Genomic DNA, 15,733 nt, shown 5'->3' on the forward strand with positions numbered 1-15,733 from the left:
AATCTTTCTGAACTAAAAATATCATCATGCCATTATCCACCAAACCCCTGCTTCAAACACTTTTAAGGGGTTCCCATTTCTCTTAGGAGGAAGATCAGAATCAGAAACATGCCCCACAGCTCCTAGCATGTTACTTTCTCCCCTCCGGTCTCATTTCATAATGTGGTCCTACTGTGTCTGTATCCTCAGCCTCCTTCAACCTTACCACCCACTTCTGCCACAGGGCCCTTGCACATCTGTTTCCTCTGTCCTCGTTGCATGGACTCCTCACCTCCCTTGCACTCACTCATGTCCTTTGTTTGGTAATTTATTTCTTTGCTTTGGGCCTTCTCAGCTCAGATATCACTTCTTCTGGGAAGCCTTCCTTGATGTTCTCAATCAGATCAGAACTTCAGCATGCCACCTCTCCCTATTGTACACGCGTGTAATGCCGTGCATACTCCTTCCTACCACCCCCCAGAATGTTATTTGTGAGATTGTTTATTTACAGTTCGCTCCTGTCCTGGCTGGTGTGGCTTGGTGGATTGAGTGCTGGCCTGCAAACCAAAAGATCGCAGGTTTGATTCCCCATGAGGACACATGCCTAGGGCTGTGGGCCAGGTTCTCAGCTGTGGGCGCATGAGAGGCAGCTGACTGATGTTTTCATCCCTCTCTCTCTCCCTTCCCCTTTCTCTAAAAAAGAAATAAAATCTTTAAAAAACAATTCTTAGCTACTCCTTAAGACACTTGTCCCAAATAATGTGAGGAGATTAAAAGGCAGGCTTTTCTACTAAGGTCAGCTGGCAGCCACTCTGTTGAAAATTCAGAAAACATGGGAATGGAAACTTACCAGAAAGACAATCAGAAACTGATCAGTCCAAGTTGGTTGTCCAAGTGAAGGACAAGTCAGCAAGAAAGGCTGACATTTATATTTATTAGCGAAGGGAATTCAAGTAATTGCACAACGTCTAGATGTGTGGGTATTTGTTCAGTAGTTTGGAATGGAGTTTCTTTCTCCCACCCTAGGGAAGAATTTTTGCCCTTGTCCTCACCGAGAGTGAGCTGCTGTGCTCCCCCCTCACAGTGCATGGCCGGGCATAGGTCAGAAGATTAGGTCATGTAGATCCATAGGATTTGAACTGCTTTCCTTTTCCCTGTGGATTAATCTTAAATGTCAGCATTTTAAACCTGGCCTTTTCAAGATATGCTACCATATAAACCTTAGTTAATCAAAAATACATTTCTAGTTCAAAGTTGGGGTTTTTTTTACCCCAACATGGGAAACGCTAACAAAAAAACAAATACAAGTGTATTAAAGTTTAGGCTGTGTGTAGAGGAAGCTGGTGTTTGTCAATTGGGTCTAAGAGACTTTGTTCCTTAGGAATCATGACTATAATTCCAAAGGCCTTTTTTTTTTAACAGGTCTGGAATTTTTTAAATCAGATTTTACCTTCTCCTACCTACGTGCAGGAAATTTAGAATCCTGTGATTCTAAACAAGCTTTAGAAAGGGGTATTGCTAGTCTTCTGCAGTTACATTGTTTTACAGCCTTTTGTCTGAGTGTAGGATTTTGCAGATTATCTCTTACTCATGTGTCTTTTATAATAACCCTTTGACTTAAGACAAGGAGTATTATGACCATTTGCTGGACCAAAGGAGGCTGAATGACATGCATGGAATCATCTAGCTTGTGAATGGCATACATACTAAGTCTCAGGCCTGGAGGAGCTATTGATTTTTTATGCACATATAATAAATGAAATGGAATCCAGAGGGATAGATTCAAACCCCAGGGCTGCTGCTAACTGGCTTTGTTAACCGTGAGCAGATGATTAAACCTTTCTTGACTGAAGCATCTTCCTCTATAAGACGGATGAACAATGCCTACTTTTCTCACCAAGCTAATATGCTGTGAAGGATAAAATGAGATGATTTTCATAGTAAAAAAAAATGCTGAATTATAAAAGAATTAACCATTATTACCTTAAATAATAGTAGCTGAGCCTAATGGCATATAGGTAGGTGTACAGCAAGGCGTCTCCTATCCCTTTTCCAGCATGGGCAGGGAACCATAACAAAAAGGGGCCTCAGAGGCTCTGAACCCCGGGGAAGTGGTCCAGGACCATGTCGGGTAGGGAGAGTATTTAAAACTGTATACACCTAATTTTATTCACATGGATGGTAAGACTCTAAGCAAAGCCATCAGAGGAATCGAATATCAACTTGAAGCTCATAATCAAACACTTAATTTTTCCAACCTGGAAACTTTTGGTAGTCGGTGCCCTTCAGATCTGGAGAGCATCCATCTTAGTAAATGCCTGTCTGCCAGGGGATGTCATGGGGATTCTGTCAGACACAGACAGATCCTCCCGGCGGCAGGAGGGAGCCAGAGATGCCATGATCCCTGAGCCAGCAGCCAGGACAAGCCCTGGCCCCCAGAGCAGAGCCGCCAGGCCCAGACTCCCTCTCCTCTGATGCTGGGCTGTTTTGCAGGGTGACGTGCAGAGGACATTCATCCAAGTGGACTTCGGTGATGGCATCGCCGTGTCTTACGTCAACCTCAGCTCCATGGAAGATGGGATCAAACATGTCTATCACAATGTGGGCATTTTCCGAGTGACCGTGCAGGTGGACAACAGTCTCGGGTCTGACAGCGCCGTCCTGTACTTACATGTAACTTGTATGTTATTACTATTGTTGATTTATGACATAATTGAAATATTGTGTCCTTTTAAAATGTAATCCCAAGTTTGCTATCTAGAAGAAGCTTACTAGTTACTTTTTAGCAGGACAGGAAGGAGAATAAGAGAGCCAAGTGAGGAGAAAGTAAGAAGAAAGTCGGGGAGTAGAATTTGAATAATCTTGCACTCTGGTTTGCTTCAAATGTTTTCATTGCGTTTACTGTGCCTCTTCTTGGTGCCTGAGCACCTGAGATACAACACCTGTGTCTGGAGGCCAGGCCTGAGCATCCTGCTAAGCTATTTGATTGAATATGAATTTGTCCCTTTTGGGGGGGGGGTTGGAAATGCTTGAAAACAAGCCATATGTATGACCCAATCTAATGTATGGAGAATTAGCATCAGTAAAGGGATTTCTCCTCATTTGATTATTCTTCTCCCACACTATGTCTCCTAGTAATATTTTTTAGATTTATGTTCTTTTTTAAAAAAGTGTGTTTCCTGGGATTTATCTGGAGATGATTTGTTGTTAGAGAGAAGGTGGTATAGAGGGGGAAAGTGTAAACCATGTTAAGGAAGCTGCACCAGGAAACAGTTCCAAGAAATGTTAAAGCTTTTCCTCATTAAGGAATGTATAGGTGTGCTAAGTTATGTTGACTGATAATGCCTTTTATAGTAGGTTTGTGAGTGTCCCCAAATAGACATAGGACTTGTTTAAGTTGGTAGAGAAACAGTTTACTTTAAAATGAATGTAGCTCCTTTCTATGAAGGGCCTTTTTCAAATTAATTCTGAGTTCTAGGCCAAGAGTACTAAGGCTGGGCATCAGTCCATGCCACTCACCTGCCCCCTGCCATTGAACCCAACTGGGCGCAGAATGTACTCATTAAAATATTTTTTAAGTGGCTGCGGTCCAGGGGGAGGACACACTATTTAGGGATCCCCAAGAGACCCTTTGGCTCCTAAATAATCCTGCTGTGTCAGCAACTCTTGATCTTTATCTCCTGTACTCTCATGACAGAGATGCTTGAAGAACCATTCTACCGGCTTCTTTGGGTTTAAACAAAGTTTTACAAGATTCCCAGTCTGCCAACTCCACGCCCCTCTTTTCAGTTAATTTTTTAAGTTCTCCCTGTGTGCCAGGTTTTGTGCTAAACAGATTCTCTATGTGTATAATCTCAGTCCTCAAAGCAACCCTGTGAAGTAGGCAACATTAGAAACGCTACTTGTAACACAGGGAGGTCCCAAGAGCTCAGATCACCCATGCAAAGCTGCGTACCTACTACATGGCCGAGCCAGGTTTCAGGCTCAGGCCTGCCTGTCTCCAACCCCAGCCCCTGACCGCTAGGGTCATTGTCACTGCCAACACTGGCTTGGGATTAGAGGCACTAAGTCTCCCACAGCCCTCATCCTATCCCCCCACATTTTCTCAGATCATCCCGAAGGAACATGAATATGTACGTTAGAAGCGGTGCACTCGCTACACAACTGCGCAGGTTCAGGACCCGTTTCTTAGATTCACTTCCTGCGGCCGCCACCCCTCAGCTGTCATACATAGACTTCCTGGAGTTGTCTCTTACTAAACAATGATCTCCAGTGGTGACATCATGGGAATGATCGTGCAGCTTTCAAAACTATGTCACAAATATTCGTTAGTAAAATAACTCGCAACCGGACGACAGTGCTTTTGCTGAGAATGGCTATCATTTTCTCCAGTTCTGTAAGGGAGATTTCTGTTCGAGAATTCTCTGCTTAAGAATTACAGTAATTTTATTCCATATCCCATGTACCACTATTAAACATCTACCATACTCTATGCCTAAAGACCAATTTAAAATTCAGCAGGAGCTTCTTGTCTCCATTTCCCAGGGTCTCTCCTATGAGATCCTTTCTCATCCTTAAAAGTGATCATGTCCCTATGGGGTCCCTCCCTGCCCCAGCCCTCTCCCGGGTTTACTGAATCCTGGGAAGGAAAAGCAGCACAGGGCTTGCCTGCTCAAGAGTGAAGGTTGCTGGAGTCACAACATGTAAAAGAAATGAAAGAAAAGAGCTTCTTTGTTCACTTACTTTTTTTCTTTTCTTTTTCTTTTGGTCTCAGTTAGCCTAGTTTACAGGCAAAAGGATCTAACCTGAACCTTAATCTTAACCTTAGTGGAAAATGATTCACAATGGGAAGTGTTGCATTCTGATTTTAATTTTGTTGACTCATCGTGGGTTAGGTGGTTGGCTAAGCATGCCTCCTATAATGGAACCCCTGGCCCTGGGGACAAGAATTGACTTTTTTGTACTAACTGTATTAAAGAGGATTATTTTAAAGCTTTCATTAATTCACATACATCCAAAACCCATGCGCAGTGTCAGCGTGTTCGGTAGCGCCTCTCTCCTGAAGGAGCCATGGCGTGCCGCTGCTCACACGGACCCCCTCGCTCACCCGGGCGCCGGTCTACCGTGGCAGGCAATGCAGACAGAGAAAGCAAGGGTAGAAGGAGAACTATGATTTTGGCACCTTTTAAACTAATAGGAAGTCAGAGCAAGACCGTAATTGATTCGCACTTCCCAAAATCTCAGACCTGAAGAGTAGTATCCTGGCCGTTTTCAGTGCCACAGCGCCAGGATGGGGTACGGGGGTGGGGGAGTGGCATTTAGAAAAAACCAAAACAAAAACTGAGTGCTGGACTGAGTTGGGAGTTGGAAGATCCAGATACTGGCCTTAAATCCTGGCCCAGTCACGCCATTTCTCTGAGCCTAGATTTTTCTCTGTCACAGTGAGGAATGCACATTGCGTTTCTGAAAGGTTCTGCGGAGCATAAAATGCTGTGCCCTGTCAACTAGTAAAGCTTGATTGTCATTTATCACAAAGTAGCACATACACTTGCACTTCGGGCAGCAACTCTGAGCTCAGTTTGCCAGGCCTGCCCTCTGCCCCTTCCACCCAACACCGTCCCCTCTGCCTGGGACTCTCCCCCTGTTACCTGTCTTGAACACAGTCCCTCCACTCTCCAGTTCAGAAAGGTGATTTGATTCCAAATCAGAGGCTTTTCACACCGGTTTGCAAAGGTCATCAGAAACAAGTGGAGATGATATTCCTGCTGTAAGGTTTCTAGGACAGGGCCGGCAGCTCTCACCAGGTGGCTGGACAACCTGTTGTAGCCTGTCGGTTGGAAACTCCTTGGGGAAATTATTCACTCTGCTCTGCTGGTTTCAAACTAATGGGACCCCCCATGGTGCCGCCATTGTTGCCTTGCCTGGGACAGAGAATTTAGAGGACCTGCAGATTTATGCTTAGAAAGCTGCCCTGTCTAAACCAATCTTGCAGAAAAAAAAATCACTGAAAACTGCAAATTAGCAGAATGGAAGGTAAAAAAAAAAAATGAAGTGGATTTTCTAGTCCTTCCCAAACCGCTCTGTTCAGCTGCCCCCTTACAGTTTTTAGCATTAACGTGATACATAGGCATCATCCTTCCTTCGATGTTTGCAGATGTCTTTCTGTCTCCATCTTAGGATAAAATGATCTGTTTCCTAAGGTCCTGGGTAGCTTTGCAACTTTTCACAGGATCATTATATTGGCCAGCAAATGCCCTATGGGTTTTGTAAAGTGTGGTTTAATGACTCACCTGCCCCAAAATTACATGACAAAATGTGGTGTCCTGGGCACCCTCCCCGACCTGCTGAGTTAGAACTCCTGGATGTATAGTCTGCTTTGCACGGGTTAGGATGATCCTCATGCACACGGAAGTTTAAGGAGCTCTATCGTAGGATCTGGTCTTTATACTTGATGTGCCTGTTTCTTCTAGTAGGTGGTTAAACATTTCAGACAAACAGCAATATGGTGCACACACAGTAGTTAATTTGGTGGTCAGAGGAGGTCTAGGAGCAGGCCAGAGCAGTCAGTGCACGCGTGCACACAGACACACATGCACACGATGGTCAGCCAGCTGTTTCCTGTGGCACAGTAGGGGCCAAACAGGAAGAGAGCAGGGAAAGCTCATTAAGCGGAGGAATTCTGCAGTCCCTGCAGCCACCTTGCCAGGAAGACTCATATGGAGTGATGCAGTGCCACCTCCCGATCCTTTTGGGCATTGCAGGCACCTCTCTGATGGAGAAGCACCTGCCAGCTTGTTCAGCTCTGAGCTTGGTGCAGCCAGCCAGCTGGGGCCTCCAGGGGCTGGAGGTTCACTTCCATGGCTCTCTTAGGGCAGACCACACCCTCCGTGCAGAAGAGAGATGCTTAAGTGGTAGGGTTGGGGGCAGGGGAAAGCAGGTATATTAAACATCTAAGTAAGTGAACAGAAGAGGATCTGGGAATCTGAAGGATAAATTCCACACGTTTGTGTGAATGTGTAATGAATGCACATGCAGGGATGAATTCATGCAAACACACGTGCGTACTTCAGGGCCCACAGGCTGACCTGCTGTGTGTCCCGAATGCCTCTTAGATCTCCTGGGCTTCTGGTCCTTCCCTGTGTCTCTCTGCTGCAGCCCTTTCTTCCTGTTTCTCAGACATGGAGAGCAAACCCTCTGCTCATGGTCTGTGCACTTGCTCTGCCCTCACCCTGGAGCGTCACTGCAGACACTTGGTGTTCTCCTGTACTTTATGCAGGTCACTGCTCAAAGGTCACTTCTTCTGAAAGAAAACAGCACTCTCTCCCCTACCCCACACCTGCCTCCCTCAGTAATACATATGCTCCACCTGGTGCCAGGTGTCCCCAGCACCTAGAATAATGCCCGACATGTAGTAGCACTCAAAAACTAGTGACATGAGTGAATGTCCATACTTCAGTCTCAAGATTCAATTTTTGTCATTAACAGGATACATAGGCATCGTCCTTACTTTGATGTTGTGATTTTTTTTAATGTTAAATGATCATAAGTGACAGAGACCAAGAAAATGACCCCTTTGAGAATGGAACTAAGAGCGGTGATCTAGTTCTTGCATTCTAATGGATTTAACTCAGATTTGGGGAGTCAGGAAAACTGTCACACAAGAGGGGACCATGGAACTGAGACTTGAAGTCTTCCAGGTGCAATAAGAAAGGTGGTCAAAGCCAAGGCCTTGCGGTGGGACGAGGCATGGCCTGCCGGAGCAAACGGGAAGAGCAGGAGCCATGCAGTATGTGACAGAATGTGTGACATTCATTTTGCAGTGTCTGGATCATATTTAAGTCATCAGTAAGTAGTGACTCTTGCTAGCTCTTTTGTTAAAATGGGAACATCTTATTGAGTTGTCCCCTGGCCAGCACTTGGGCTCTGGAATCAGACTGCTTTAGCTCACGTCCTGCAAGTGAGGAAGGTCAGCTTTCTCTGTTTGTTCACGTCTAGATTGGGAGGATAGCAGTGCCCGCTTCATGAGGTTGTTGTGAGGACTGAATGAGAATAAAAAGTCGTTAGCAGGATGCGTGGTACACAGTCATCACTCAGTAATGTTGACCTTCCACTGCCTCATTGAACCACTCCGACTTATCACCAACTCCTTTTTAGCATATGGCTTCCAAGCCAGAAAGTCAGTTCTGTTCTGTGTGCTGGTCGCGAAGACTCAGATTCCATAAAGAGAGAGAAGCAAGCACAAAGGCAGAGACAGGAAGGTAGTTCATTTGTTACCCAGCTCTTGTGCGAGTATCTGCCGTTTCTTAGAAGCTAGGCCGGCCTTATCGGTAAAGGAAAACATGAGGGGCTTTTATCCTCCAAGAGTCTGCAGCCTGTGTTCTCTGTTTCACAAATTTTTGATTAATACATGCTCGGCTATCATTGTTATTATAATTAAGTAACAGGGATTTTAATTTTGACCTAGTGAATAGCATAATGAACTTGGCTTTCTGGGACAGTCTTGCAACAGTCTGGATGGTGAGAAGGTGTATAGTCACGGCCATTCACTGTGGGAACATATAATGTATATACCTACAAGAATGAAGTTCTACAAACACACATACATATTTCAGGGCCTGCAAGGCCAACAAGCTGCGTGTCCTGAATGCCTCTTACATTTCACGAGCATCCTCTCCTGCCCCCATCTCTGCACAGCAGCCGTTTGGGTTTTCTTACCATTGTTCAAACATAGAGAGCCACTTCCCCATCGAGGCCCGTGTGCTCACCATACCCTCACCCTGGAGCACACATTTTATTCCAGGTGCTGGGACAGCTGGCACTCGAAGCAGCTTATGTATTTTGGGGGAGACAGGCACTGGACACGTGGAGCAGCAGGCGGGTCAGAGTAGGGGTAGGTTAGAGGCAGGGAAATCGGTAACAGAGTCGTAATGGTCCAGGTGAGGGCGAGTAGAGTGTATGAACCAGCGCAGGATCGGGGTGTATGAGGAGAGCTCTGAGAGATATTTGTGAAACCAAATCAGTGGTTTCCTAAATGGGTGTAGGTGGTAAGAAATAAGCAATCTAGATTGACTTCCTGCTTCTGGGTTGCTCCCCTGGGTAAACCTTGGTTTTATTCATCAATATGTGGAGCCCACAGGGGGGGAATCGGATTTTTAACAATCTGGAGTCAGGACGGTGTTTTTGGAACCCTTAGTGTGTAGCTGATAGCTGAAGGTCAGAGTGTGGATGGTAGTACTCGGTGGAAGAGCATATGGAGGGAGTTGGGGCCAGAGGCAGCATCCTGGGAAACACACGTAAAGGTCGAGCAGAAGAGGCAGTGACTTAGCAGGCGGGAAGGCCCGGGGTACCACTTCCCTCTCCACCTGATGGAACGATGGTGGTAATGATAGATTTCTGTCATGTTCACCTCAGAGGAAAAGGCATTTTTTCTTGGGAACAGTGACTCAAGAAGGTCACGGGTCGCAGGAAAGGTCCTGGTGGTTCTCTACGTGGAGGATGTTTGTATCTTTGCGGGCTTGTTCATCTGACTAAGGTTTGTGGTCTAATCGGCCTCCATAGATAGAATTATCCTTTTCTTAATTAAGCACATCCTGAGATACCGAGAACCACAGAGCCCTCTACCCACTCACACATGCCTTTGTCCTAGACAAGCCTAAGTCAAGACCGAACACAGTCTGTTCCATACTGACCTACCCAGGTGGCTTTACTGACAAGCACATGCACACACAGACCCACCCACCCTCACACACACATAAACACACATAATTACACACAGAGATCTTTAAGTCCAGTAAATAATAAAGAATAATTATCCCTCCTGCCCTCACCACCCAACATGGATTCTATGAGATTTTCATAATCCTGGTCTACCCCAAGGCTATACCCTTTTGGAAACACTTTGCATTTCCCTGTGAAATCTCCTGGTAGGCCTGTTCACTTAAGCACTTCATAAATTACTTACAGATTTTTAAACTTTTACACGTACATGACTCAGATTTTAGGCCTGGAAGAGAGTCAGTAAATGGATAATGTTGAGACATAATTATTCACAGTATATCCTTTTCTCTAAAGTAGAGAAAGCGCCTGAGCACTTTTCTCAGGAAATAGGACTTATGTTTCGGGGGCTTCCAGAATGGATTGTGTGTTCTCTTCAGGGCAGAGAAGGTGGAACCGAAAAAGCTCTTCCTGCTCTATGTGTCCTCTCTTCTCTTGTGCCTCAGGTCCCCTGGAGCACGTGCACCTGTCCCTTCCCTTTGTGACCACAAAGAACAAAGAGGTCAACGCGACTGCAGTGCTGTGGCCCAGCCAAGTGGGCACTCTCACCTACGTGTGGTGGTACGGGAACAACACGGAGGTGGGTCGTGTTGGAGACAGCACGCGTGGGGTCCTGGGGCAGCTTCACGCGAAGTGGCTGAAGCAAGAATGGAACAAGACGGCTTATGGAACTCAAGAGTGTGGGGCGGGGGTGGGGTGGCACCCTAGCCTCGGGGCCAGCAGGCTCTCAGTGCACCAGTATTCCCATCAGTGTGTTCTCCGTCTCGCTGTCCTCTCAGTTGCTCTGCCTGTGTCTGCTTCTCTCTCTCACCACTTCACCCCCCACTTCTTGCCTCTGTGATACTGTCCTTCCCTACATGGGCTTTCCCTTGCAGTGACCCTTCCTTAGCAGCAGTCCGAGCCCGATACCCTCACAGCGTAGCAGGGAAAATAAACTCTTTCCCCAAAGTTCTAACAGTGGTCCTGGAGTGGCGTATGGTCGCCAGGCCTTGGTCTCAGTGCTGGGGAAGAGAGAGAGGTGTTGAAGTCAGCCTCCTGAGAACAACATGGACCAAGCACGACCAGGGAGGGAATGGTCCCCAAAGGGAAGAGAGGCAAATGGATACAGGCCAGGCAAAAGCAACAGGTGCTCTTTACCACCTAGTCCCCCGAAATGGCCTCCTCCCCCTGCATCAGACACGACCACGTCTTTCGGTCAGCTTTTCCCTTTCTGTTTTCCCAAATCATTCCTTGTGATCAAAAGTCAGCAGGCATTTTAAAACCAGTAGGACCTGGACCTCATTTACGCCGAGTCCTTCATTTTGCAGATGACAAAATTGAGGATGAGGCGGGCAAAGTGGCAGGTTCCAACCTCATCCAGCTGTTTGATGCAGAGGCTGGAGCTGAGGCCTTCTGAAGCCTGCATGCATTTTTATCCTCCTCACGTGGGGCTGCATGCTCTGTTCCAGTTTTGAACTCACTCCATTCTCAGAAATTAAAATTTCCTTCCGAATTTCGGCAGGAGGGCTAAGACCCCTGAGCATCCCGCCCCCTGCACAGGGCACCGGGACAGACTGCCCTGGACTGGAAAATGTTCATCTTCTTCCAGCAGAAGTGCTTTCACTCGATGACTTACCTGTTCCAATGCAATGCATTTTAATGCAAATACTGTTCTACCCCAGAGCTGAATTTTGGCTTAGGACACAATTTTGCACAGGCCAGCGAGGAAACCCCCGACCCTAGATCCGCCACAAGCCTGACAGTGGAAGGAATCTCTCACCTCTATGGTTAACATAACTAAGCTGAAAAGAACCTCCTTTTTATTACTTCTGAAACCATGTAAATTCAGCCAAACTGGGTCCATGACCCACAGGGGAAGAGCAGAAATCTCTGTTGTTTGCCTGAAAGTGAGTACTGGAAGGTGAAATTCCTAAACAACTGTATTCTGTCTCCTATTATTTACCTTTTAGCAGAAAACCAATTTCCAACAGATCATGTTGAGCAAACTTCTTAGGCTGGCTTTAGTCTTCCTCTGCCACAGAGGGAATTAAATGAATTTTGATTTTAAAATTAATTAAGGCAGGAAGGAAATGATTGCAGGTAGTGAGTTGAGAGAGGTCAGTAAGCTAATAATCTTCCCCTCCAGGACCCCGGCATCCAATTGTATTACAGGCGCTGCTCCAAATCTTTTTTTTTTTTTCCTGAGTCCTCAAACCACTATCCAATTAGTACTTGTTTCCATAGCAGCTGCTTCCAGAAAACTGCTGATAGGGCTTCTCAGAGGAAACTAAGCCACACCAGACCACAGCTGTCTACCTCCCGCCGTTCTGGTGTCCGTGGTTGCTGTGTGCCATTGTAATTTATTATGGACGGTATACCCTGGAGGTAAACATCTGGCAGCTTGTAGATTTTCAGTGACTATTGCTTAAATCTGGTTTAATAGGATCCCTCTGCTTTGGTCTGAGTTGGATATATCCTTGGATTAAAAGATCTGCTTGATGTGAGTAGGTTCTCCATAAAGAGAGACATATCCCACCAGTAAGCAAGACCTGTCAATCCTGCCAGCTCTCAACCGGCACAGGGTGCCAGAAGAGAAACCTCAAATTCGCAAGGAGTGGGCAGAGCCACTTGGGGTCAGGGCTCTAATAGTCCCTTTGTGGCCTGGACTTGAGATGATGGGGAGGTATAGATGGAGTCAGCTGGCCCCAGAAAGAACCTCCACTGAGTCAAGTAGCTTGTTGGTCACTGTCTTATCTGTAAGGGAAGAACTTGACCCTCACTCTGAGCCCTTGTCCATTTTAGCCCTTGATCACCTTGGAGGGAAGCATATCATTCAAGTTTACTGCCGAAGGGATGAACACCATCACAGTGCAGGTCTCAGCAGGGAGCGCCATCCTGCAAGACACCAAGACCATCGCGGTGTACGGTGAGTGCTCCGTCCTCATCGATTCATTGCTGCCCTCCTGCTCCAGTGTGGTTACTCGGCACCACACTGCCCAACCCGAGGTCATCCCGCTCCTGACCTCTACCCAGAGCACAGAGGACAGCAGTTGAGAAAGAGCTGAGTTAGGTCTGGTCCCCTCCTTTGGGGAACATGTGGTTCACCATCAAACTAGTAGTCACGAACCCGCTGGGTTTGTTGTTTTGTTTTCTCTCCGTGGCCCTGGGCACATAGAGTGTCTGTTCGCTCACTCACCTTATGTAGGGCAGAGTGAGCCTCATTCCATGTAGGCTTTTCCATTCCACTTGGTATTTTAGTGGTGTTTGAATAGCTAAAACCAATTATAAAAGAAAATGGTTAACATTGAGGCATTTTATAAAGTTCAAGTTTAAAAATCTTGATTATTAAAAGGAGTCTATACCTAGCAATGACTAAATACTCTGAACATCTTTTCCACAAGTCTGTGTCATAAACAACTTCGAGTAGGTTAAAAGACAGGGAAGGGCCATCACAGGTGTCATGCATTGTCATCGACTGGACATTGGTTGGAATAAGTCACAGTACAGAACAATTTTTAATCCATTGGGGAAGCTGAATATGCTCAAAGTATTGGAATGAAAATGTACTTAAATGGAAAGGTGGAATTATTGATTGCAAATGGGAGTTTTATACAAATTGATCTCATTTGGAGAAACTTTTTCTGCATACAAATATATTCAGATGGACGCACTCAATGTTATTAGTGGATGGTAAAAATGTAAACTATTATTGTTAATATGGAAGTGGTACATGTGCATCATGGAAAATTAGAATTAAAAAAGAATTCAAAAGAATATAGATAAAGAAGGTAAATGCTGTGCAGAGACAGAGGGTACAGAAGGGAGGGAGAAAAGGAGGAGGGAGAATGAGATAGATAGATAGACAGACAGACAGACAGACAGGCAGATACCAACTGGTGCTTCAGATAATATCCATTGCCCCAGTTCCAGATTTAATGGATTCTGATGCCTGTTCTGTTTTTCATTTCTCACCTAGACAACTTGACCTTCAAATTCAGAAAGTAATTTGTAAGCAACTTTGAACATGTCTAAGGATGATATCCCTTGCCTAGCTGGGTGGTAGATTTCATAATGTGTTCTCCCTGCTCCATCCCTCCCCTCACCGAAGAGGCTTGATAAGCCCAAACAGTAAGTGAAAGTAAACCGAGGCTATGGGTCCCTCACAAGGTCCCATCAGGGAGGCAACCTCCCAGCCAGGGGACCCAAAAGGAGGAAAACTTTTGTTTCTCTTTCTTTCTCTACTTCCTATGCCGTGGGATGCTTTGAATCCTCATAACAACCCTAGTATTATCACTTTCACCTTTTCAGAGAGGTAGGTAACTTGCCCTAATTAGGAAGTGGTGGAACTGGGTGTCCAACACAGGCCACCTATACCCATGCTCTGAGATTACCCTTCTTAGCTCTGCTCATGTCTTTTCCATCTGATGCCCTTTTTCCTCTCTCTGCTTCCTGGATGTCACTACTGGGCACTGACCCATTCGTCCCACAGATGTCCCCTTGGTGAAGCGTAACAGTGGTCTTCTCATTAGATCAACAGAGAGAACTTTAAACCTAGGTGGTCTTTGGTGTATATGGTCCAACTAGTCATCTTACAGGTAGGAAACTGGGGACCAGAAATGGGAACTTCCTGACTTAATGTTATTGTGCTGTTCGGTGACAGCCCCAATAACAATAATGGTGATGGTAGAGGTGGTAATCAACATTGATGAAACCCTTCCCAGCATCTGTTCTAAGCACTCGATACACATGATCTGTTCTATTGAACAGAGTTATGAGACAGACTTATGAGATATGTGCTGTGATTATCCAGGAAAGTGAGAAAATACGAGGTAAGTATAATAAACCGAGCCTAAGACTCTGAATCCAGAGACAATGTTTCTTTCCACTTTCCACCTCCTTGCAGCTCTTAGTTTTTCCTTTTCCTAAAATCTCTCTCTTTTTTTTTTTTTACCATAGAACAGTTTTAGGTTTACAGAAACACTGAGCAGAAAATACAGACAGACCCCATATATTCCTCTCTCCTTCACCCCATTATTAACATCTTGCATTGGTAAGATACATATTTTTACCATTGATTATCCTATAATGTTATCATTAATTTTGTAAGCCTATAGTTTACATTAAGGCTCACTTTTTGCATTATACAATTCCATGAGTTTTGCCAAATGCATAATGTCACATATTCACCATTATGGTGTCAGTCCGAACAGTTCCACTGCCCAAAAGCTCCCTGTGCCCCACTGTCATCCCTCCTTCCCTCTCCACACCCCCCGCCACCACTGATCTTTTACCTCTCTCTCTAGGTTTGCTTCTTCCAGGATGTCATATAGTTGCAATCATACAGTATGTAGCCTTTCCAGGCTGACTTCTTTACTTAGCAATATGCATTTAAGTCTCCTTTATGTCCTTTTGTGGCTTGAAGTTTATTTCTTTTGATCAATAAATAATATTCTATCGTATAGGTGTACCAATTTGTTGATCTGTTCACCTATTGAGGGACATCTTGATTGTGTTTGATTTTTGGTAATTATGAATAAAGCTCCTATAAACATCTGCTTACAGTTTGTTTGTTTGTTTGTTTGTGGAGACTTAAGTTGTCAACTCACTTGGGCAAGTATAATTGTTGGATCATGTAGTAGGACTATGTTTAGCTTTGAAAGAAACTGCCAAATGTCTTCCAAAGTGGCTGTGCCATTTTGCTTTACCACCAGCAATGAATGAGAGTTCCTGTCACTCCGCATCCTTGCTGGCTTTTGGTGTTGCCAGTGTTCTGGATTTTAGCCATTCGAATAGATGTGTAGTGGTTATCTCCTTGTTGTTTTAATGTTTAATCTCTAATGACATATTATTTTGAACCTTCCATGTACTTATCTGCCATCTGTAGGTCTTTGGTGAGGTATATGTTCAGATTTTCTGTTTACTTCTTAACTGGATTGTATCCGTATTGTTAAGCTTTAAGAATTTTTTTTTGGTATATTTTGGATACAGTCCTTTATCAGAT

The 15,733-nt window shown here is 45.1% G+C and overlaps 1 protein-coding gene across 3 annotated transcripts in view; it reads left to right on the forward strand.

Annotated features, from left to right (window-relative positions):
• The window catches only part of SORCS1 (sortilin related VPS10 domain containing receptor 1), a 480,154-nt gene that overhangs the window by 426,973 nt on the left and 37,448 nt on the right, over window positions 1-15,733 (forward strand). For all 3 annotated transcript variants that reach the window (XM_053922501.1, XM_053922500.1, XM_053922502.2), the window contains exons 19-21: window positions 2,473-2,659; window positions 10,200-10,333; window positions 12,535-12,658. In XM_053922501.1, the coding sequence (XP_053778476.1) occupies window positions 2,473-2,659; window positions 10,200-10,333; window positions 12,535-12,658 (445 nt within the window). The remainder of the gene's footprint in view (window positions 1-2,472; window positions 2,660-10,199; window positions 10,334-12,534; window positions 12,659-15,733) is intronic.

The sequence above is a fragment of the Desmodus rotundus genome, chromosome 4 (genome assembly GCF_022682495.2).
Source record: "Desmodus rotundus isolate HL8 chromosome 4, HLdesRot8A.1, whole genome shotgun sequence".
NCBI lineage: Eukaryota > Metazoa > Chordata > Mammalia > Chiroptera > Phyllostomidae > Desmodus > Desmodus rotundus.